General features: G+C 37.5%; 3 protein-coding genes and 1 long non-coding RNA gene across 8 annotated transcripts; 2 read left to right on the forward strand and 2 right to left on the reverse strand.

The window, feature by feature from the left end:
* Positions 1-1,594: 1,594 nt before the first annotated feature.
* On the reverse strand, positions 1,595-6,433 carry LOC111791510 (homeobox-leucine zipper protein HDG11). 4 transcript variants are annotated; one of them, XM_023672888.2, is made up of 11 exons: positions 6,009-6,432; positions 5,424-5,555; positions 4,953-5,070; positions 4,673-4,864; positions 4,079-4,540; positions 3,873-3,974; positions 3,574-3,777; positions 2,920-3,100; positions 2,562-2,830; positions 2,384-2,473; positions 1,595-2,161 (listed from the first exon to the last, which is right to left on the reverse strand). In XM_023672888.2, exons 2-11 carry the CDS (start codon positions 5,552-5,554, stop codon positions 1,775-1,777), a joined length of 2,136 nt encoding a protein of 711 aa, XP_023528656.2. In that variant the 5' UTR covers position 5,555; positions 6,009-6,432; the 3' UTR covers positions 1,595-1,774. The 4 variants fall into 4 exon arrangements, with proteins under 4 accessions (XP_023528656.2, XP_023528655.2, XP_023528657.2 ...); XM_023672887.2 differs by having other exon boundaries at positions 5,424-6,432; XM_023672889.2 differs by having other exon boundaries at positions 1,595-2,158; positions 5,424-6,430.
* Positions 6,434-7,643: 1,210 nt separating this feature from the next.
* On the reverse strand, positions 7,644-13,876 carry LOC111790077 (uncharacterized). Of its 2 annotated transcripts, none has more exons than XR_002814437.2 (5): positions 13,705-13,876; positions 9,215-9,519; positions 9,016-9,083; positions 8,646-8,770; positions 7,644-7,988 (listed from the first exon to the last, which is right to left on the reverse strand). It is a non-coding gene; the product is annotated as an uncharacterized LOC111790077 (long non-coding RNA). The 2 variants fall into 2 exon arrangements; XR_002814438.2 differs by having other exon boundaries at positions 8,646-8,906.
* Positions 13,877-15,684: 1,808 nt separating this feature from the next.
* On the forward strand, positions 15,685-21,704 carry LOC111791780 (protein ABA AND ROS SENSITIVE 1). The gene is made up of 7 exons (XM_023673255.2): positions 15,685-15,925; positions 16,356-16,455; positions 18,537-18,747; positions 20,136-20,340; positions 20,987-21,062; positions 21,156-21,202; positions 21,288-21,704. Exons 1-7 carry the CDS (start codon positions 15,837-15,839, stop codon positions 21,469-21,471), a joined length of 912 nt encoding a protein of 303 aa, XP_023529023.2. The 5' UTR covers positions 15,685-15,836; the 3' UTR covers positions 21,472-21,704.
* A 924-nt stretch (positions 21,705-22,628) lies between these two features.
* Positions 22,629-24,614, forward strand: LOC111790015 (Pentatricopeptide repeat (PPR) superfamily protein). The gene has a single exon (XM_023670774.2). The coding sequence runs from the start codon at positions 22,694-22,696 to the stop codon at positions 24,557-24,559; it is 1,866 nt and encodes a 621-aa protein (XP_023526542.2). The 5' UTR covers positions 22,629-22,693; the 3' UTR covers positions 24,560-24,614.
* Positions 24,615-25,369: the final 755 nt, after the last annotated feature.

Consider the following 25,369-nt stretch of genomic DNA (forward strand, 5'->3'; position numbering starts at 1 on the left):
ATTGGAGTTTACCCATTTTTTAATTGACCATTAATTTTTTTTTTATATGAATCTGTTTTCTATATAATATATATATATAGAAAATGAGGAAAAAACTTCTGAGGAGAACCTTGCAAAACCTTACAAATCTTATACATAAACTCTACTCTAATTTCTACAGAAAAAAAAATGAAAATTTTTATAGGGATGAAAAGTAAAATAGGAGGAGAGATGGATATAGGGAAAGTTTTTCTCGTCCCCACACTATCTTGTAGATATCTCTACTAAAGTTTATAGATACTCTAAAGTTTATGCAAACATAGAATTGCGTTTCTTCAAAAATCCTTAACAATTTTCCCTTTTGTTCACAATATTCTATTAAAAAAAAACTAAGATAAAAAAATTTAATATCGCAACATGGTAGGAACTTAGGTGAGACATTGGTCACAATAAAAATTTAAGTTTATGACTGTTTAAACGTATGAATACCTTAACCAGTAAACTATCCAACGAGGTGATGATTCTTTGATGTTAAAGCATTAGACGACATTATTACATCTCATCTTTATCTTCTCTGGGTCGGTACGATTTAATCTTGTGTGCGTGTCGGAATATTTTTTTTTTTTTTTTTTCTTTTTCTTGTCCCATAAAAAGATAGAATATTCCAAAAAAAGGGAGTGAGTTTCTCTTGGTCAAAAGATAGAAAATGGTTTGAAGACATTACCAAAGAAAGGGTTAGGTATCTGTTTTGTGCATTTCATTATTAAGGAAACAATGTTATTGAATTTTCCCAAAAATATAATGTGAGAGTGAAGCATTTGTATGAAGCTTTGGTCAATTAGGGTTCCAAATATTTTCCATATTAAAGGAAGGGACAGCCATTTTTCACCTTTACCTTCCAAACCAAAAATATTCCCTTTTATTTTTTTCATTTATTTACGGATCCTTCTACTTATCATTTTTGCTTCTTTGCCCTTTTTTTACTTTCAAATATTCACTTTTATCCTCGTATATTCTTTTCGGTTAGTCTTTGTACTTTTAGAATATCAATTTTGTAGAAAATATTGAAGGTAACCGTGAGCATATATTATTCTTTTTGAAGTTTTTCTTTTGGACTTTCCCTCAAGATTTTAAAACGTGCATATAGAGAGAAGAACGAAACATTCTTTATAAAAGTGTGAAAACCTCTCTTTAATAAAGCGTTTTAAAATCATGAGGTTGACGATTATACGTAACGGGTCAAAGTGGACAATATCTAATAGCAGTGAGCTAATGTGTCTCTAGAGAGGGGAATGAAACATTCTTTACTATGGTGTGGAAACCTTTCCCTAATCGATATGTTTTAAAATTGGGAGATCAATGCGATACGTAACAAACTAAAATGGACAATATTTATTAGCAATATGCTGTTACATACTCACTTTTATTCTTATATTTTTTTTCCATTTTAGTTTTTTACTTTTAAAACGTCTATTTCGTCCTTGTATTTTGTTATGGACGATCATCTTATTTCTTCATATTTTTCGTGAGTTTTTGTCACGGAGAATTTAATGATTGAAATTAGATTTACACCAACTTATTTAAGTGCATAATCTATGATTAACTTAGAAACAAATAAACATTCAAATTATAATGTTAATAAAATGATTATAATATTTGTCACAATACAAAGAAAAGAATCCCTCTAATGAAACAGTGAACGTTCTAAACTTAAAGAAGCAACTAAGATCTGCTTGTAAAATGGCCCAACAAGTTCTAACCATTTTCATTCCGAGTCTACAACACAAAAAAAGAATCAATCCAAGCCAGAGCAATTCAACGCAGCCTTTATCCTCTGAACTGTGGCACTGATAAGAGTATTCACTGTTGCTACAGACTCCACATTCAACTGTTTTGAAGACGATACACTCGACACCAATATCTGGAACGCTACCGTTAACAGAGACCCGCTCGGCCTCCCCGAGGTTGCGCTGGTTGAAGCTCCGACTCCTGAATGAGAACGGCCATCCCCCGTGATTACGAACCCTGATGGAAGTATCGGTATCTCCGATGGGTCCTGACCACTTGTCGCAATGTTCATAGCAGGCATGTCGATGGGTGCATAGATGACCAAGGATCCTAGTGGATCTATGCAGCTTTCTTGAAGAATCAGCATGTTGTTCTCAGTAGGGACGAACGGCTGCTTCATAAATCATTCACATGAACAACCCTCAAACCTTAATAACTTCAAATCTAATGATAAAAAATGAAATAGATGGTTATGATAATCCAAAGATTTCTAGCTAATTTCATTGACATCTTCCCTGAAAAACTCACTTTTTCAAGTAGTATGAAACTGAAACTCTAGAACATTTGAATTAGTTTGTCTATGGTTTGCGAATAGCGGAAGTTAAAAGGAAAGTACCCGAATTATCAATATCGAGTTTCCGGGATGAACTCCTGTTAAGATGTGTGCAATTTCATGTACTGGGCTTCCATTAGACAGAACATCCCACTGGAACATGAAATGTTGATAAGTTTTCACTTTATCTATCAAGGGAACAAGAAACAATCAAGAAAAAGAAGTGTGTGGTATTACAAACCTGAACTCTGGCCTTTTCATCCTTGAAGAAATTGAAGATGCTTTCAGGTTGTAGAGGAAGCCAAAGGGATGTCGCTGCACTAACGATTGTCCCGCTGGGCTGCCCCAGCTCGGAGCTAATCCGAACAGAGATTCGAACACCGCTGTTGTTAACTTCGGATAGCTGGGGGAAATCTAATTTACCTGACATGCTCAGTACGCCACAGAAATTTTTTACCATTCTATGTGACAGCTTCATGATGCTCCTCCTACCTTCATTAGAAGTTAACACTGAAAAAACAAACAAACGTTTTCGTTAGAGATCGAGTTTGATGAAAAGGAAATATCATTTTTATCACAAGCGAAAGGTGAACTTCTACCTCCTCCAAGTTCATGGCTAGGTGCACAATCCCTGAATGTGTAAGCCAATCTCTCACACATCCTTTGAAGAGTGAAAACCCATCGTTCAGCTCCATATGCCGTAGTATTGAACACAAGATCCCGATAAAGCCGGTGGGTTTGTGTTTTATCATCCACTTCCACATGCTCAACCCAGGTAACCTGTCAACGAAGATGTATGATAACAAGATACAAGTGCATTGTTGAAGGAAAAAATGGCTGCTACTGCAATAAACTAAATTCAATATTTATAAAACAGCCAACCTCGAGTGACCTATATAAGTGACGATAAAGTAGTGCATAAATAATTCATAACGGTCTCTAATACACATCAAATGCATGGATATTTCTTCCATGGCATAACAATTATGTCGTAATAGAAGGACGTTGACATGGCACATATTCATGCCTCATTCAATAGAGTACCTTCCAAGGAAAATAATTAGCGTAGAACACAAGGGGAACAATGAAGTTAATGCCAAGGCTGGGATTTCATGGATATTAATGTTGACAGTGGCATCTAATGATCTTTCATATGCAATTTTGCGGTCACTAAGGTCCAGCAGCATTAATTAAAGCCCCAAGATCCATGAAAGAAGGGAAGAGATCAATTATTAATTAAACGAGTTACGAACCTTAGAGCAACCATTGGGCATTTCTTGAATCATGCACCCAGAAGGAAGCCTCCAGCAGCGTGCAGATGTGACACAGTCCTTTAAAAGTTCATATGAAACATCCACTATTACCCAGACACCATGCTCGATCTGCTGACAATGTCGAAGGAAGCAGAAATCTCGAGGCGACACGAGCGGTGAAAATATGTGCATTTGTTGATACATCTGCATTTATTAACTTTCATCATCTACCAAGTGTGCAGAAATAAAACGCCAAACATAAACAAAGAAAAAAAAGATGTGGAACATGATTTTCGTACCAACTGCAAAGCGCCACTGCGATTTCCAGGCATCCCGGGGTCAATAATATGAAACGTCTCTGCATTTATAATGACAGTTGGAAAAAGATCCGCCCATTTATCCTATGTGATCGAATCAATTGCCAAAGTAAATATCTCTCCAAGAGTGGAAACAACAGTCAACTTTTTACTAGGTATAACAGAAATAAATAGCTATCAACACTGACCGCATCTAAAAAAGCATCAACCAATTGCATTGCACTCATTGTCACCACTCCTGAAGCTTTCGAGGATTCAGTACGAGCATTAGAAGATTTGAAGTGATTGGGTCTAGGAAATATTTTTTCATAGCTGTCACGATGAAGAACACACCTCCCGTCATTGAGGATCTTCATCCACAAAGGCTCATCGATCCTCAAAAGTCTGATTAACTCTTCCAAGGCTGTTGCAGCAGTTTCCATCATGAGAGCGTTTTCCAAATCATTAATACCTCTTGATTGGTAGGGTGTTGCTGTTCTATCTAATATTACAGGATCAGACATAAGATTCACTGCAGGACTTGGAACTATTTGGGTAAGGGAACTTCTCGGTGACAAATCGAGTGAAGATCCAAGAACAGGCAATAGTGATTCAAGTTGTGATATCGGTTTTCCAATGTACTTGGCAAGAAGGTTAGACACCTTTTCATGCTGCAAAACGATCATAATCGAAACCATTGAAGTTGATGGATCCATATTACGAAAAAGATACTAAATCATTGACAATTCAACATTGTTAGGAGAAAACATAAACAGACTTTCAACTTCCAAACATGAAATTACCTCTTCTTTCAAGTGAGCATTTTCAAGACGCAGTTTATGGAGATTGCGCTGCCGTTCTTCTTCGCCAAACGGTGGACCGCCACAGGATGGACAGATGACATTCCTCAACGCTTCTCTAATTGCAAGATTTTCACATTGAATCTTTTCATTCTCCGTCCGAAGTGAAGAGTTGTCTGCTCGCTCATTCTGAGTCTGTAAGAGGGGAAGAACGAGTCTCAATTGATGGGAAAATAAGAACAAACAAACAACTTCCTTACAAGCCTGAGAAGATTCATTCTACCTTCGTTTGAGTCCTCTTGTTTTGAAACCAAAATTTGATCTGTTTGGTCTCAAGACCAAGCTCTCGACTCAGCTGGCGCCGCTGATTTTCATCAGGGTGTGGGCATGCCCTGAAAAATCTGGGAAACAGACAGAAACAATTCGATTTGTCTTAGAAGGACACACATGCATGCATAGGCAAACAAGGAGACATCAGATCGTTGAAACCAAGATCCCTGCAGACATCATTAGTAAGACTTGAGAGAAGGATCAAACATGTGAAGTTTTGTATAGTTCTAAGGGAATGTCCAAAAGAGTTAAACAGATTCAACATGCAGCTTTAGAAAACACCAACAGGATACAAGGACAGGCCCACAAGAACACATAAACACAAGGGAGGCAACAAAATTCTTCCCAGTCTGTGAAATGAGCAGACAAACGACAAAGGAATCACAAAGAACATACACAGAAAAGAAGGTGAGAGAGGTCTTACGATTCAAGTTGCTGAATCTGGTAAGGATTATGACGATGGTAAGTCTTTTTCCCCTTGCGATCATTAGAAGCTTCTTGTTCATCACCTGACCCACCGCCATAACTCCCACGACCTTCCATCATAAAATCCATCCTGACCAACCAGTAAGAGATATACACTAAACGGAAGAACTAGAACTTGAAATTCCCACAAACGGGAGCCGCGAAAACTTTTAGTAGCGCAGCCTGTACTCGTTTGTAAACAACATTGAAAATCACAGACAGGATAAATAGAATGCATAGCATCCATCCAGTGAGGGTCGAGTCCAATTTCCAAATAAGGATACCAAATCAACACCAAAACAAACGCAATAAATGGAGAGATATCCCTGAGTTGGGTATTGGATTTGGTATTTTTCGGGGTTAATTGGTATGTGCAACACACTCTCTCTCTCTCTCTTTTCCTCTGGCAAAGTTCTTGCAGATTTCAGCGAGAAAAAGTGAAACCAATGAAGTCCACTTGTTCACTCGACAGAAGAAAACATCCAAAAAGCGGCGAAAAAGAGGGTACGGGAGAGAGAAATTGAATTCCAGAGAGAGAAAGTACCAAATGCAGAGAGGGAGCCAATGGAATGAGAGGAAGGACGAAGAATCTGAGGTTGATTCCCCATGCTACGTTGTTGAACTTCAATTTCATGTGAATCATTTCGTATCGCACTGCTAAAAACAACAATTGAAGAGAAGATAATGACGAAAACGAATTGAGCAATCCAAAATAGTAAAGAAAAAGATCAATGATTCTTTTCTTTTGCTCTTTCAAGCTCCGGATTGTGTCAGAAAACTAAGAAATTCTTCACCAACACGAATCACAACTGGAATTTTGGTCTCGGTGGGAAATAGGAGCTTATTCAATTCAGCGTCAGACGTTTGAAATGCTTGAAATGCTTGAAATGGTTGAAATGGAAAATTTTGATATTCAAATCTTCGCCTTTTCCCTTTTCTTCCTGTTTCCTTCAATTTGCTTTTTTGTTGCATCAATCATTCACCATTTCTAATGCAAATTATTCAACTTTCATTCATTTTCTTTCTTAAACCTTTAATTCAATCATTCAAAATTTTAACCTAAAATAAAAAAATATAAGCATTTGACAACTATTCTTTAGCTATGAATTTAACATAATTCTCCTTTAAATTTATACTCAAATGAATGCAATTCTGACTTATGATCAACGATTTAATACGTTTTTTTACGTTATTTATGTACAAGACGACAATAGAATTAAATTACATCCAAAATGAGCGACCCAATAGAACATCGGTCATAGATTTTTTTTTTTTTTAGTATTGATGTATAACAAATCATTACTATAAAAATTGATACTTTTCGATTTATGAAATGAATAATAAAGAGTTACAGAGTATAAATATAAATTACTTTAAAACTGTCCGAAGTAACTGATTATATAAAATAATAGTTATATTACTTCATATTACTTTCAATAAACTACTTACAACTACGTAAACATTTACTACCGTTTATTCCAATTTTTTGATTTCTCGATAGTAGACTAATATTATACTATCTTCAAGGTGAACATCTAAATTTAGTATAATCCGACAATTGTCTGTACAGGTAGGCATCGAGGTGCATACAGGCTGGCTCGAGCTTAGCAAAGCTCGTGAATATAAAATAACAACAAATTGAGTTTTGAGCTCAAATTAACTCGTAGTGTTTGCCTTGTGCTAAGCGTGAACCTATACTTATTATGTTTTACTTTTCTTGTTTGCTTTGGAGCTTAGTGTATCAAAATGATTTAACAGCTTGTAATGGTCCAAAATGCACTAGAGACGTTAAGAAAACATGAACTTTACATGTGAGAGATTTTACAAGCTGCTACACTCAGTCTAATCCTCACCACACCTACCTTATTTGAACTACAAGAGGTGAGACTTTAAGGTTGGAAGGCAGAATGTTTTTCAAGGGTAACAGAGAATGTTTCTACTTTTTAAGTTTGTGTTTAAAAATATTGTGGCATGTGGCCACGGACAACCCTAGACAAGTATGACTGTAAAAAGTTAAATGCTACTTAAGTCAGTGTGAGTCAATGTGTTGCCTTTTGCTTGTATGTCATATAACATTGCTTTCCGTCTCTCTCAATCTTTGCTTTCAAACTCTATTTCAAACTCTCTCTACTCCGTTTTCTAAATCCTTCTTTTTAAATTAAGGCCAGAGGCTTGAGCATAGGTTACTCGGCCGTAGGCGACCCGTGTATTGACTTGACTCACTTGTTGTTGGGAAGTGAGTACCGCACAATTGCAAAGTACGCTGCCAAGAAAAGTGCAATTGTGACACTTTGGACGACTACTACTATTGCAAAATAAGCTAAGATTGTGGGAGTAATGCCAACAAGTAAAACAAAAGGATCATAAGCAGTAGCTTGGACGGTATACATTCGGAGCCTTGTGGTATTCCAATTGCTCTGTCCAAACAGAATCGACAGCCCCCAGCGGGTCTGATGAATTTGGAGGAAACACATTCCAAGATCCAGATTCAAACTTCAATCTTGTTGAGTATGCTGGAACGTACCTGCAGCAAATAACTACAGATATTTAAAAAGAGGACGCCATTTTACAGGGTATTGTTTGCAGTGTACCTACTATGCAAGTTTAATAAGAAAAAAACCTAAGAGTATAGTATGGGGTTGCTCGGATTGGATGTGGAAGCAATCAGCCATGAAACAAACCGAGCTTCTCCATATGACCATCCATGGAAAAAATTACATATAAGTTTGACACATTTACAGGTTTTAACATTATTGAATTTAGTTTAATTGGAGTTCTTTTTATTCTCTAGTGAAAAAAAAAAAAGAAACTCGTTATAAATGGTATCAGAGCCGAACACCAGAAAATGTGCTAGCGAGGACGCTGAGCCTCGAAGGGGAGTGGACAAGAGGCAGTGTGCCAGAAAGAACACTAGGCCCCGAGGGGGAGTCCCACATTGATTGGAGAAGAGAACAAGTATCAGCGAGGACGCTAGGCCCCAGAAGAGGGTGGATTGTGAGATCTCATATCGGTTGGGGAGGAGAACAAAACATTCTTTGTAAGGGTGTGAAAACCTCTCCCTAGCAGACGTGTTTTAAAAACCTTGAGAGGAATTCAAAAGAAAAGCCCAAAAAAGACATCCACTCTAGTTTTGATGCAATATCTAAGTATGCCATGTGTTCAACAATACACGTAGCGGTACCTGGTAGGCTGGTAGTAGATATAATACAAGTTCCCTTTCCAGTCTCCACTGTAATGCACACCTCACTTTTGTCATCACAATTATGTGAACAGACTGAGCTAGTATTCTCTTTAGGAATAGATGTTCTGTCATCCAAAAAATTCCAAACAAATCTTGAATCGTCATGAACATAACCAGAATAAGGAGTAGAGGAAGGTTCATCAAGGATAAACGATGAGTAAAGCAAAGCAGCTGCTTCAATAGACGACGAGTTTAAATTATCTGGTTTAAAAAAATATACAAATAATAAGAAAAGGCAGAACCAGCTATACAACAATTGCAATGAACAAAAATGGAAAAGGAAGAAAAGAAAAGAACACAGCCAACTTACGAAAATCATCAAGATATCTGCGAGTTCTGTATCGAAGTCTTCTAATACCACCCAGATACCAGCGAGTTCTGTATGGACCAAACAAACTTGTCAAATAATCTGGTCTCAAATCATAAATTGAGATACTTTCGTTTCTTATTTTGTGTTCTTTAAAAAATATTAGAGAGCAAATAATAGTATCATCAAGTATGTTGAAAACCTTTGTTAAAAATGCCATCAACGAAGATGGTGGTATCCCTGGATTTGTAGTACTAGCTGGTAATACTTTTATTGTAACCGCTCAAGTTCACTGCTAGTAGATATTGTCTTTTTTCAGCTTTTCTTTTCGAGGTTCCTCTCAAGGTTTTTAAAACACATCCGTTAGGAAAAGGTTTCCACACCCTTATAAAGAATGCTTCATTCTCCTCTCCAACCGATGTGGAATCTCATATTTATGTTCTCAAATGAAAGTGACTCTCGAGCAAGCTTCAAGGCGTTCCATGTGTCATTCTTGGTAGATGAAACCTACGGAAGCAATATCTTACTACAATAATAGGTTCAAATAAAAACTTTCATCCAACATCCAACATGATTGTGTAGTTACTCTATGCATCCTAAATTATAAAACAAAATACCAACGGACCTTCCAATTTATAAGGAGGAAGTATATAGATTTATAAGGAGGAAGTATAACTATAGAAAGCAAAAATGTTGGACAATTTATACCAATAAATAGTGTGGTAAAGGTAAACAACATTTTTGAAGAGCGTAGTATGAGTATGTGTCTTCACTGTGAATACTGTCTTTTTTTTTTGGATAGATTCCAAAAAAAAGTCATAATGAGATTTATCTATAGAAGATTTTTTGGGTTATTGAAGTGACGGTATATAATGTCCAATAACTTCTTTACTTCCCTAGAAAAAAGTGAGGTGTCATTTGAAAATTATAAGCATATGTACACTGCATTGACTTCTGGCATAAAGGGCACCAATTTGAAAATAGAGATAAATAAGAACGAAATCGAGTGATATAAAACAAGAAAAATTATTTATAAGAAATCGAGCAGAAAAATGAAAGAATGTATAAGTTCATACAAAAAGAATGCCCACAAAAAGTGTCTCAAGTTCCACCACTAACTGCATAAACGGGCTTCAATCCAAAAGAATGAGACCGTACTAGTAATTAGAAAAAACCCAATTACTGGACACCCATAGAGGTGCATTCAGCCTAGCAACCTCCCAACCCATCTTATAACAAGAAATTTTCATGTGCATTTGCAAGCAAATCCAAATATTATTTTATTGACCAAAAGATATATAGCCAATCCAAGACAAATACTCCTTTGTGCTTAATTTGTTTTCCCAAGGCTTAACATTATAGAAAATAGAGTAAGAAACACTTGACATGCAATTAAAGATCCAGTTTCTTCATCTTTTATCAAAGCCTGTGAATTTAAAGAGTTTTATTCAATGAAACCCAACCAATTTGAAGAAGGCTTTCTTAACATCTAATTTCAAGAGGAACCCTTTCCACTTTGTACATCTACAATGGTCAACAACCTCGTGATATGACATTGGCAAGCTGCCTTTTGGCAATGAAGGCCAATTAACTCTTTCCAATGGTGTAAGGGAGATCAAGTTCGAGTCTATTAGCGAGTACCTTGGCCGATATTTTATACAGGTCTGAGCGTACTCCAATGGATATTGTTGATTCAGTTAGACATACTCTCTTCTTCTGTGGTTTGGATCTATGGCAATGGAGAAGGTATTTCGATCTATGGTGTACGATTGAAAGTTTGATTCATTGTGAGGAAGAGGTAGGCTATGCTTGGATGGGTGGGGAGGGGAAGGGCAAGGGAGAAAAGATCGTGGGGAGAGAAATTTTCTGGAGAGAGAAACAAGAGAGCGAGCCATTTTAAGAAGTTTGAGTATAATACCGATATTATTTTAATTTGATTGTTAAAGACAAATGCAAAACCTTCCCAGATTAAACTTCTCAAGTCCACTACTAGCAGATATTGTCTGTTTTGGTCTGTCATGTATCGTTGTCAGCCTCACGATTTTAAAACGCGTTTGTTAGGGAGAGGTTTCCACACCTTTATCAGAAATGTTTCATTCTCTTCAACCGACGTGGGATTTCATGATCCACTCCCCTTGGGGCCAGCATCCTCGTTGGCATACCTCTCAATATCTGGCTTACCATTTGTAATAACTCGAGGCCACCGCTAGCAGATATTGTTTGCTTTGGCCCGTTACGTATCGTCGTCAACCTCACGGTTTTAAAATGCGTCTACTATGGAGAGGGTTTAGCTCTACTCCGACCAGTGCCTCACATCGTCCGGTGACTAGCTCTAATACCATTTGTAATAGCCCAAGCCCACCACAAGCGGATATTGTCTGCTTTGGCCGCGTATCGTTGTTAGCCTCACAGTTTTAAAACATATCTATTAGAGAGCGGTTTCCACACTCTTATAAGGAACGTTTCGTTCTCCTCTCCCACCGATGTGGGATCTCACAATTCTAGTCGAGCAAGTTTTGTGAAAGAAAGAGAAGCTTTTCAAAAGGCCAAAATTTCTTGCACATTTAGTGGCAAAAGCAGCTTCTTCAAGGTAATGCGACCATGGCTGGTTTTAAACTATTTTAGAATTCAAACTCAGTTGGGACAAACCCCGGAAGTCGGTAGTAGCTCTAAATTACACAACAGATCTGCCCTAACAATTGCTTGGGTGACCAAACTCTTACCAGTTTCTAATCAAAAAGGCTTGAGATTAAGTCAAAACTATCATATAGCTGATATGATATCAACCAACGATTAATAGTTCGGTGCTTAGCTTTACAAACTATGCAAGAAAAGCGCAATTGAGGATTTTTTATCTGAAAGCCATCACACGTGGTGATAGAGACTGATTTTCTTAATTATTATTCCATTCCAATCTTCTTTATTTTTTCCCCCATTCCAACAGAAGATTCCACTCATGGCTTTATCTCCTTCTTTTTGCCCTTTGTGTTTGCAGCTTTCAAAAATCAAATTTATATCTTCTCTCGGCATCCTTTCTCAAGATTTGCTGGTTTTCTTCATTCTCTACTTTCTATGTAAGATATGTTTTTGGTGAAGATGTTTGTGGCAATATATTTCAGATTCTTTGTTTTCCACTTCTTCCCATCACAACTAAGCTTATCCAAGTCAATCTTTCAAAATCTCTACGTGACTGAAATATTTTGTTCCCCTCTCCAACCGATGTGGGCTCTCTAAATGTTGTGGGATCTCACGATTCACCCCCTTGGGTCCAAGTAGGGAGAGGTTTCCACATCTTTATAAGAAATATTTCGTTCCACTCTCCAACCGTTGTGGGATCTCACAATCCACCCCCCTTGGGGTCCCAACAGGGAGAGGTTTCCACACCTTTATAAGGAATGCTTTGTTCCCCTCTCCAACCGATCTGGAATTTCACAATCCAGCCTCGTGGGGTCTCAGCAGGGAGAGATTTCCACATCTTTATAAGAAATGTTTCGTTCCCTTCTCCAACCGATGTGGTCTCCACACCTTAGGGCTCTCCAACCATTGTGGGATCTCACAAGTCACCCCCCTTGAGGTCCCAGGAGGGAAAGATTTCCACACCTTTATAAGGAACGTTTCGTTCCCCTCTCCAACCGATGTGGTATCTCACGATCCACCCCCCTTGGGGTCCCAGAAGGGAGAGGTTTCCATACATTTATAAGGAATGTTCGTTCCGCTCTCCAATCAATGTGGGATCTCACTATCCACCCCCTTGGGGTCCCAACAGGGAGGTTTCCACACCCTTATAAGAAATACTTTGTTCCACTCTCCCACTGATGTGGGATCTCACAATCCACCCCCTTGGGCTAGCAGGGAGAGGTTTCCACACCCTTATAAGAAATGCTTCGTTCTACTCTCAACCGATGTGAAATCTCACAATCCACCCCTCTTGGGGCCCAACATCCTCGTTGGCACACTGCTTGATGTCTAGCTCTGAAACCATTTGTAACAACTCAAACCTACCGCTAACAGATATTGCCCTCTTTGGACTTTCCCTTCCGAGTTTCCCCTCAAGATTTTAAATTGCATCTTCTAGAGAGAGGGTTCTACACCCTTGTAAGGAATATTTTGTTCTCCTCTCCAACCAATGTGGGATCTCCATGTATAAGATGTTTTTCAAACCGTTTATGCAAATGAATTAATAAAATAAAAAGTTATTACATGGATGGCATTACTGAAACTATCAATCAAACAATGGGAATAGCAACATCTAGAAATGTGCTTCCAACCTTCTGCCTCTTAATAGGGAGTTTGGGGAGCTCGGGAGAGAGGCTTCAAAAGGGAATGTCGTATGAAACAGAGAATAAGCTTCGCGGGGACGGACCAGTGTCTCCATTGGTTAAAAACGAATTACGTATATGCAATAAGAAGTTTAGGGGAGGCAAAAACAAACCAACATCCAAGCATACACAGCACGTACAACAAAACATTCGGTGCTGAAAAAAAAATTGAACATAAAGTAGCAAAACGGCGTCTAATTGCTTCAAACAATGTACCCGCTACCAATAAACCATGCAGAATAAGAAATCGGAAGTAATCCAAATGCATTAGTAACATTACTTAAACACGTCAAGACTGATCGGCATTCATATTCAACGAGCAATAAGAAACCATTGAAACAAAAATTTGATAGCCCCTTCTCTTTTAACATACCTGATGAAGAGAGACGACGAGAATTAACGAACAGATGGAGGTAAAGAATATGGGAAGACATGGATGCGGATTTGGCTCTTCTCTCTCAAATCGCAGTCCGTCCGAGCGTTCTTGGGGATTTCAACTCTGCGCAGAGTGAAGGTGAATAGGTCCCTCATCCCTAAAATGGACTAAAATGTAACGATCCAAATCCACGGCTAATACATATGGTCCTCTTTCAGCTTTTCCTTTCGAGCTCCTCGTGGCTTTAAAAAGTTTAGTCTTCTTTGCGCTTTCTCTTTCGGGCTTTCCTCAATGCTTTAAAAAGTTTATTACAGCATTCCACCCAACTGTTGGGCAAATTGAACCCTTAATCTGGAGAACATGTTAAGACCTATATGTTGGACTTTATCGATAGCTGGGACACACACTTGCATCTCATAGAGTTCACTTATAACCACAGTTATCAAGCGACGTTGGGTATGACACTTTTTGAGGGCTTATACAGAAAGAAGTGTCGATCCCCAGTGTTGGGATGAAGTAGGAGAAAGCAAGTTGTTGGGCCCCGACTTAGTGCAAGCAACGATGCCCCACATTGGTTAGTGAGGAGAACAAAATGCTCTTTTAGAAGGGTGTGGAAACCTTCCTATAGCAAACGCGTTTTAAAGCTTTGAGGGGAAGCCCGAAAGGGAAAGCTCAAAGAAGACAATATCTGGTGGCGGTAGATTTGGGTCGTTACACTAAAAATCCGACGTCGAATTGGGAAATTGAACTGAAAATTGGCCTTCCGCAAGGGGTGAGAAGGGGACCGAGGGAACATTTTAGTCTCTCAAATTAGAGAGTTAATTTCAATGATTAATTAATAAAAAATACTTTTAGTTTCAATATTAGCTTTAATCTTAACAAAGAAATTATAAACGTGTGTAACCAGTTTTGTTATCTAAGTTAGCTACCATATGACACATATATGTGCCATAATATGGATGAGCGTTGTCGACAAGTGTCTTAGGCGTCTTTCTTCGAAAATAGATTTTTCAAAGACGGCATCGGATTGCACAGGTTATGCCAACATTGCGCCCCAACCTATATGTCGAAGGTTGATAAATGCACTTACTATTTGATATGGTAGCCATAAGTGACTCGCCATGAACATTGAATGGATTTATGCCTAAGTAGAACTAGGATGAATGGATGTTCGATGCCTTGACAATATAGTCAACTCATGAGGTTGGTTCTTGATATGCATGCCCGAACAAGCGACCAATGACATTCCAAGACTTGAGATGACATTATGATATGTGCCCCATGTTGCTAGGAACCTAGGTGACAAAATGACAATGATATGAGATGCGATGCGATGCTGCATACGAAAGATTTTGGGCTGTAATACAGACAAGGTCAAACAGAAGAACTTAACTTATAAAAAACGACAATTGAACATACATGCACGGACATGTGTGGCTGAACACACTTAGATTATGTATGAGTTGCGTTTGGCTGATGGAGAAAACCTTGCCTAAAGTCCGACAAAGACACAACGCTCGACGAAAAATGTAAACATGATTTGAGTTTGTGTTAATGTTTGTTGTGAGTGTGTCAAGGCACATAATTGAAAATGTACGACTACAACACGAAGAGGAATGTGAAATTTCATTGTCCCCAATTGAGATCATAACGACGACACCATTGAAATCAGAACAAGGATTAACCTTAAAAATTTAGGAGGATGGAATTCTTTATAAATTTTTTTCTATATATATTTATTTTAAAAAATCTACTAAATTTAAAGAAATTTTAAATAATTTCTATTGAGAAAATGCAACCATCTTAATAATTTTAATAATATTTGGTAGGGAAATAATTTATAAAAAAAAAACTAAATTTCGATATTACAAATATTTATTCATTTACATACATACACATATACATATATACATACATACATATATACATACACATACATACATATACATATATATATAAAAGCCCCGCCTCGAGTTTCTCTCTCTAAAATTATTGGTAAACGAGTTTCGAGTTCAAATTTTTTGTCAGGTGATTTACTGAATCAAAAAAGAAGAACAAAGAATGGGGCATGAGGTTTGAGGCATATTTCGATCTCAACTAGGTCTGCAAGGAGGAAGAAAGAAGACCAAATGGAGGCTCAAGCCAAGAGGAAAGCATTGTTTCGTGCTAAATTGAACGCCCAGAAGAAGGAAAAGCGCATCGATTCTCCTCTTGTCAGGTACATATCGATGAATATGGGAGCTTCAAGGTTCTTCACGAATTTCTCCTATCTACCTCGTTTTTCTTTGCTCCTATTTCCGATTTTGATTTGTGTTCTGCAGTAGACTATTCGGTTATTCGCAGGAGGAAGTTATCAATAGGAAATTATGCTCTCATGGAATAGTTCGCATTAATTTTGCATTTAGCTCAGTACGCGTGTAGTTTTCTTTTTCCGTTAGTAGATCGGACTATTTTTCTCTCTATTTTCTTTACATAAGGGTGTCGTAGGAATGTATAGCAGTGGCACATAACTCCAGCTATAATTTAACCGATTGATATTGGGGAAGATTGTATGATTGTTAATCGTCATGGCTTATTCAGCTGTTTTTCCCCTTCGAAAATTATAGAGTTTAACATTCATCATTTAATATTTTAAAATGCACGAACAGGTACAATGAATTGGACCAACCTGTGTGTAGGGTTTGCGACATTGTATTGAAATCAGAGGCTTACTGGGATGCTCACCAGTCTTCTCGCAGACATCATGAGGTGATGCTTTACCGGATCAAATCTTTATTAAAATATATTATGCATGGGCACACTGGTTTTTCTACATTGAAAAAAATGAGTTTCTCTCGCTTGTTATTTGAAAAACAACGTTTAACAGGTAAACTTTTATTTCGGATTTTAATGATGAATGATTGGATATTTAGTTGACTCAACTCTCAAGTCGATGAATGATCGCTTCACCTACCTTTTTTTTTTCTTTTTTTTTTCTTTTTTTCTTTTTCTTTTTTTCTTTTTAAACAAATATTGGTAACTGAGAAATGTTTTTACGGACGAAGTTGAGGTATCCCCACAAGGCAAATGGGGTATATAAGGGATTCCTAGTTACCGGAGATATGCATAACCTCATAATAACCGAATATTCTGAGAGTGAGCACCAAATGAGATTCTAGCCCTTTGAAAATCCTATATTTCTTTCAAAGATAGATATTTTGTTAAATATTTTGTGGTAAACCCTTTTGGGAGAAAGACAATTTTTTTATGGCAAGCTAGCTTATTTGCTATTTTATGGTGCGTTTGGTTGGAGAGAAACGATAAGATTTTTAGATAGGTGTAGCAGTCGTGTGTTGAGGTTTGGAAGATGAAACAGTCATTACTTCAGACCACACAACTCCATATAGCCTGTTGAAAGGAGATCCTATTCTGAGCTGGATGAATGCAGCCTTGCTGATGCTATAAAGCCTAGACCAATGAGGAGATTGGTAGATCAGGTGGAAATAGTTCTCCAAATGTCTTTTACACATGATGGCCTGCTACGGAAAAAGTAGAGGAAATGTGGAGGAAAACTTTCGCCTTCCAAATAGTTTTGATGATGGAGGAATTAAAAGGAGCTTGCTTTGTTGAAAGTTGGGAACAAGAGAAATCACAATAAGGTGATCACGGTTCTTAAGGGTTCATTGTTTAGAACACCCATGAGAAGCTCTAGAAAAGGTCTGCACTGGGCACGTTCTCTGTATGCATGTTATCTCTATCTCAAAGAAGGTAAATCTTTAGACCACTTATTTTCCATTGCTCTTTTTCCTCCAAAGGCCCGACCTTCCTTCTTAAGGAGTTCGATTGTCAGTTTGTATGCTGATTGGCTTCTCAAGGTGCTAAATGGTTGGTTCTCGAAGGGAAAGGCTAAGATCTTATGTAATTGTGTAGCTAGGCGGCATTTGTAATGCGTATGGTTGGAAAGGCACTAGAAAGCGTTTGAAGACAAAGTGTTTTCTTTTAGACGGGACTTCCCTTTGTAGTTTGTGGGAATTCTTTTGTTTGTTTGTTTTTTTGGTATGCACTTTATATTTTCTTTCATATTTCTCAATGATAGCTTGATTTCCCATTGGAGGAAGGCAAATAATCTCAACTTTATTCTTTGAAGTTGTGGTCTCGCTTCTATAGTTTGGAGTCCATTTTTTTAGGGGCTGTAGATAAATTATTGATAAGTTCCTTCTCCACTCACTTTTCACAAGAAAGATCCTTTTTTTTTTTTTTTTTTTTTTTTTTTTTTTTTTTTTTTTTTTTTTTTTTGTAGTTGGTCAGGGCATGTGCTGTTTATGTGGTATTTAGGATGTGAGAAACAATAGAGTTTTTAGAGGGATTGAGCATTCTCCAAGTGAAAAAACTAAGGGCAAGGGAAGAGATTGCCGTCTCCCAAGAGACTAATGACAAAAAGCTTTCCGATCAAGAAGAATCATAGATAAGGGGAAGTTACAAATGAATTTGCTGCTGCTGCGACACCACCAAGAAGATAAAAACGGAATGTTTGTACAAAAAGTGACTATGATCTTTTCTGTTCTAATCCATCAGGTTTCTTTAAAAAATAATTGAGGGTGGAATATTGTTCTTCTACCAGACTGTTGTTTTTTTGTGCTGTTAGAACGTAGAAGTATACAAGAGTCCATGCTCATATGGATGTTTTCTCTTTTACTTGTTTATTTATTTATTTTTGCTTACCCTTGTTTTCATTTTGTTTTCTCTACTAGATCTTGATCGGGAACATAAAGTTTTAAATCCTAATCCAACCAAATTTGAGCCGATTTCTGGTTGACTTATTACTGATGGGAAGTTATTGTAAATAACAGGCAATAAATAATCTCAAAGCTAATGCAGCAGGCAGGTCTGGAGTTAACGATATTAAAGCTGCGGCTCCTGCTGAACTCCCTAACAGCAGACCAATAGATTTGAAAGAGCAGAAAGCAGTGACTGGGACGTCGACAGAGTTCCCAAAACGTCAATCATCATCTGTGCTTCCTTCAGATTTTTTTGACCAGAATGTCAAATGGCTTAAAACTGGTAAGGAAATAGGCATGCTCGAGATTCTTATTATGCATGTATCTGAGTTTAGATATGGTATTCTGAAAACTTTAGATGTATGAACATATATTATTATATAATCATCTATAAGATGCATGGTTGTGCATAAATTTTATTTATTTATGTGCGGCTACAATATATATTTTTATGTATGCATGTGATAGTATAGGTGTCACTTTTATCATGGTTAAAAATAAAACTTGCTGAGTTGGGATCCATCTCAACGTGTAATGAGATGGGAATGACACATGGTATGAAACATATGTGGGATAAGAGTTACTCTGACGTTACTTGGACTGTAGTGGTTGGGTGAGATACAAGCAAATTGGCTTTTGACTTGGTGACATGGTTGTGTCATCATTGACTTTAGCAGTACCTTGTGCGCCTCAAGGGAAGAAAGTGATGACTTCTTAACTTCGTTTCACCCTTTATTGAATTTAGTTTTCCATTGTAGTTGTAATTTTATTTGTCATAACTATCCCTTTTTGTTTTGAATGTAGACAATCGTTGTATTGATACAGCAAAAAGCTAGTCCGTTCCGTTCCAACAGAAGATCCAACCAAAAGCACGAACTTCTTTTTGATACAAATCCAGTGGCCATCCTAAACCAAAGTCTGAAACCTCATGAACTTCCCAAATACAATCACACTCTCCCAATATAATCCAACTAAACCCTTACATAAAGCTTATTTTCACCTAGACAAATTTTCAGTAAAAAGTTTCTTTGTGGATGTGCTTGCTATTTTGTATTTTGCTTTTTCTTTCACTCCATTTGATAGTCTGTATTCCTTGAACATTTTTTCATTTTCATTATATCATTGAGAAATTGTTTCTTGTTCAAAACAGAGAAGCTTCCATCTGGCTCCAATGACCAATACTAAAACCACCTGCAACTCAAACTCCTCTCCTTCGAACAAATTAATTTTTGTAATAATATTCCAACTATTTATTCTTCAGTATCGAAAATTTGTTAAAAGAGATAACATAAGGACTAGGGATGAGACATCCCCTCCCAAGAAGACTACTTACAAAAAGACCTTCCAATTCCAGACATAAACCCCATAAAAGAGGTCTTGAAGCAAACATACAAAACTATCCCAGTTCGTGAGGTGAGGGAGCTTTCTGTTGCCCCCTCTTTTGTTAAGAAGCTGTTGGTAGAAACTCACAAATGCTGTCTTCTATGTCTCTATTGTTCAATAGGCTAATCCCATCTTTAGAAATAACTTCTACTATGGTGTTCTTTCTTTTCTTAGCAGCTATGATTCTATGGAAATAACCAGAAATTCATCTCCATTAGTCATCCATATCGATGTGGTCTAGCATTGTCTCACTTTTCAACATGTCTAATTTGATTTGTGTTCTTCCAGGAAAGGATGCTGAACCTGATTTACGCAGTGGTAGCATTGCACAGTCAGAGGTGATTGCAAAGGCCAGTGACCTTGGTAAGAAATCTTCTGTGAATGTTGGTTCAGAGGGGAAGCAAATAAAGGGAGCTCTGCCCGAAGGTTTCTTTGATGACAAAGAGGCTGATTTGCGTGCACATGGCATAAAACTTGTTAAGCCTGATGTCAAGTAGGTTCTTCCCACTTGTTATGAACTTTGTGTTTTTAATTCGGTATCTCAAGTGTTTCTAATCCTTTTATCACATGTAACAATTCTATCATGTTTCCTTGCTTGAATTTGGTTTTATTTCTTATTTGTTCCTATATTTATTTGGCTGTAAATGCCAACCAGAGAGAATATTGGGAAATTGCTAACTGATGATGCTGTGTCGTTAGAAATTCTCTATCTTGCTTCTGTTAGACATTTCCTGGTGTTCGCACTGATTTTGCATATTCCAATAAACATCTATTTTTCTTCAATATTGCTGTGGACTCTCTGACCATTGATTGTGCCACTTAATATTGTTGACTAGGTCGCAGAATTGCATGGTGTATCATTTATGTTGACTCCCATTTAATTCTTACTACTTTTCCTTAAATATATGTATCTCTACGTCCACATATATCAGAGAACTGACAGCAACGATAGTGATGAAAACTGCAAATGGGGTTTTGCCTGTTGATTGTCTAAGAAATGATCTTATATGAACCTATGGAAAAAATGAGCAACCTTCTTGTTCAGCATTAATATATTGTTGTTGTGCATGCTCTTTTACTCCTTATAATCTATGGCATGGGATTCCATAGGAGCTTGACTGTGTGTGCTTCATTATCAGAGATGAATACAAGGAATTTGAAAAGTTGATCCAAGAAGATTTGCAAGAGGTGGATAACCGTTTGGAAGAGGAGGAGGTAATACCAAACTTGTATCCTTTCTCTGTCAATTAGTTGATTGAGGGTATTAGCTTGGAGTTATTATACATTTTGTTGCTTAATGTACTACAGATTGATGCTGCCGAAATGATAGAGGAAGCCGAAACCTTAGAGCAGAAGTAAGTGAAGCACGTTAATTCCCGTGCCTTGTTCTTCTAATCTTCATCCCTGATTGCACCAAACTTTCTGGATTTCTGTTGACAGGGCGTACAGGGAGAGAGTAGAAAGGTTGAAGAGGAAGAAAATGGAGTTAAAGACCAAAAAATCAGTAGAACAAAGTAGAGCGGAGCCTGAAATTCCTACTAAAGAGTCTAGCCTTGACGATTCTTTGAGTGATGATGATAGTGACACAAATTATACAGTAGATTGGAGAGCTCAACACTTGTGATAGTAAGTCGATTCTAAATTTTTGATATCCTATAAGATGGGACAAGGAAAAGGAGAGAAGGAAGTGAATCATGTGATAATGTAGATATTGATTTGCTGTTCAACCACATTGTAGCTTGGAATGAGTTATCAACTCTTGTTGCATATTGAAGGAAGGCTTAAAGCCTAAAATTTCTAGTGATGTTTTAGGATTTTTGAAAGTGGCCTATCAATGGGAATAAGAGTTTGCATCTCTCTTCCTTTGGTATTTAAGAGTTACTACTTGTTTGATTCATTTGATTCATTTAGCAATGCCTCTCTGTCGATTATTATTTGGGTCAGTTGGCATCTATGTCTCAATCAGTCGAACGGCGCTTAGGTTGATAGCTTTCTAAGTGATTGATTCTTCAAATTTTGTTCTTTTTGTAATTCGATTGGTTGGTTTATGATGAGTATCGATTGAGAAGGCTTCTACCCAATTTGCATATGATTTGTCAATCTCTCATGTAATCAAAAGTTGAACTAGAAAATTGAGTAGCTATTTTGGATTGCTATTGGAAGGTTAGATATATGATTTTGTCTCCTTCTCATTTCCCCCCTAATATTTTAACATCGTATTAATTATTCTTAATCAGTGGTAAACTGCCCCTTCTCATTTCCCCCCTAATATTTTAACATCGTATTAATTATTCTTAATCAGTGGTAAACTGTCCCTTGATTGTTGTGCACTCACATTTTAGTACAATTTTCCCTTCATTGTTGTGCACTCACATTTTAGTACAACTTCATTTAGGTGAATTGTTTTTAAGATTTCATTATCGAACTAACAATTGAACTCCTAACTCTTATTATTATTATATATTAGTGTACTTCAAATATTGGTTTGTGGATATGCATCAATGAAATAGGGATAGGAAGAACCAATTTCGAGCACAAAACATTAATAAGAAACCAACTTCTATCTGATGAACTTGATGAACTTAATGAACTTAATGAACTTAATGAACTTACTGATACATTTTAGGTTATATGTTTTATCTTTTAAGTTCAATAATTGTAGAACAGGAGATCGAACCACTGACTTTTGAAACTAAGCTCGGGTTGCCATTTATTCATTGTGAAATTAGTCATGTGGGCTTGAAGAACACTTTTATTAGGAAGGGAAGAAAAAAAAGTGTTTTTGGGGAAAGAAAATATGGTGGGAAATTTGAAAGTATGAGAGTATAAAATGAGAGAATAGAAGTATGCCACTTTTCAGTCACTGCTCGCTGGTGAAATTATGTTCTTCCTCTAATGGCGCTCGCAGGCCTCATCGAATCACATCCATGGCCGCCAATTCCACATTCAAACTCTCCAATTTCTCCAATTCCCTCCCCTCCAAACCTTCCTTCCGCTACTCCACATGGCACTCCCCACTGCCTCCGCCGGCGGCAGCCGATCCTGTACTCGCCGCCGTCTCCACAGCCATCAACAACGTCGAAACAAAGCCTCTCGCCTCTTCTCTTCGGCGGCTCCTCCCTTCCTTCAAACCCCACCATTTCATCGACCTCATTAACCATAACCCCTTCTCTCTCTCCCCTGTCTCTCTCTTCTCCTTCTTCAATTGGCTCTCTTCTGTCCCCACCTTTCGCCACACTCTCCAATCCTACTGCGCTATGGCTAATTTCCTCTGCGCCCATCAAATGTTCGAAGAATCACAATCGATCGTCCGATTTCTCGTCTCCCGCAAAGGTAAGGACTCGGCGGCTTCGATCTTCGCCGCGATTCTTGAAATTACAGATACGCGTTGTTCGAATTTTGTATTTGATGCTTTGATGATTGCGTATTCGGATTCTGGGTTCATCTCCGATGCGATTCAGTGCTTTAGGTTGGTCAGGAAGAGAAATTTTCAAATCCCGTTTCGTGGATGTGAGTACTTACTTGATAAAATGATGAATTCAAACTCCCCTGTTACGATTTGGACGTTTTATCTGGAAATTTTGGATTCTGGATTCCCACCTAAAGTAAAGTATTTCAACATTTTGATTAATAAGTTCTGTAAACAGGGAAGCATTAGAGATGCCAGGTTGATCTTCGATGAAATTGGGAAGAGGGGTTTTCGTCCCACAGCTGTTAGTTTCAATACCTTGATTAATGGTCTCTGTAAATCCCGAAATTTAGATGAGTGTTTTAGGTTGAAGAAAGTCATGGAAGAGAGTAGAATATATCCTGATGTTTACACTTACAGTGTTCTGATTCATGGGTTATGCAAGGAAGGTAAGGTAGATGATGCAGAACAACTGTTCGATGAAATGCGTCAGAGAGGATTGAGGGCAAACGACGTTACATTCACTGCTTTGATTGATGGGCAATGCAGGAGCGGACGAATTGACTCAGCCATGAACACTTATCAGCAAATGTTAGCCATGGGAGTGAAACCAGATTTAGTTATGTATAACACACTCTTGAATGGCCTTTGCAAAGTGGGGGATGTTAGTAAAGCTAGGAAGCTAGTTGATGAAATGAAAATGGTGGGGATGAAACCAGATAAAATCACTTACACAACGCTCATAGATGGTTACTGCAAAGAGGGAGATTTAGAATCAGCCATGGAGATTAGGAAAGGTATGAATGAAGAAGGGGTTGTTCTTGATAATGTAGCATTCACAGCCATTATTTCAGGTTTGTGTAGAGATGGAAGGGTGATGGATGCAGAGAGGACGTTGAGGGAGATGAAGGAAGCTGGGATGAAACCCGACGACGCGACGTATACTATGGTGATCGACGGGTATTGCAAGAACGGCGATGTTAAGACGGGGTTTAAGCTGCTGAAAGAGATGCAGAGAAATGGCCATAATCCTGGTGTGATAACTTACAATGTGCTTATGAATGGACTTTGCAAGCAAGGACAGATGAAGAATGCCAATATGCTGTTGGAAGCAATGCTTAACTTAGGAGTAACTCCTGATGACATTACATACAATATTCTGTTGGAAGGGCACTGTAAGAGTGGAAGAGCTGAAGATTTCCTTCACCTCAGAAATGAGAAGGGGGTCGTAGTAGACTACGCGTATTATACTACTTTAGTCGGTGAATACGATAAATCGTTAAAGGATCGTCGAAAGAGGTGATGAAGGTATGTTGTGGAATTCAAACTTGTCTTTTGGTTGATCATTGCATTACTTACTTCTCTATATAGAAAGTTAGCACGATGAAGATATCTAAATGTGTCTGCTTGACTAGAATCAAACACGTTATGTGCCTGCATCTTTCTCTTTCAAGTATAGATTAGTTAAACAGTATGTTATCAAATTGCATCTGCATCGTACCCTAATAGGCACTTAAGAATATGAATCAAATTCAACCGCATAAATAATTAAATACATATGTCTATATAACTAATTTAAGAACTAATTAAATGAACATACAATTCTATGGGTCCTATCAGCTTTATTGTATTTATATGTTTAAAAATCATATTCTAGTCCACAACTTTTGAAAAATGGTTCCAGACAATCATTAAGAATAAATGATATTGAGTGTCTTTAACATAAAAATAATTTCACCAATCTAATCGCTAAGTTATGACACTTATATGTCATGTCATTTTTCTCTTAAACAAATCTCGAGGATAATATAGAATCATTTTTCAAAAGTCGTTCTAGTTTTTAATTTTTGAAAATCAAGCTTCTAAACACTATCTCTACACATGATTTCTTTGTTCTCCTGTCTACCTTTTAGGAATGTTTTTGAAGACCTCGTCGAAACTTAAAAAATACATTTTACTTCTTTCGTTTTTAAACTTACAACTCAACCAAAATCGATCCAAATCAGTTGGCAAAGATAGTTTGGAGATATGAAGTCGATTTAGTTCGACTAGTTCGGTTTTTTCGATATTGGCTTCCTACCCAAAGCCGATCCGACTTAGTTGGCAAAGATAG

This window comes from Cucurbita pepo, chromosome 3 (assembly GCF_057944985.1).
Source record: "Cucurbita pepo subsp. pepo isolate OVF chromosome 3, ASM5794498v1, whole genome shotgun sequence".
Classification (NCBI taxonomy): Eukaryota; Viridiplantae; Streptophyta; class Magnoliopsida; order Cucurbitales; family Cucurbitaceae; genus Cucurbita; species Cucurbita pepo.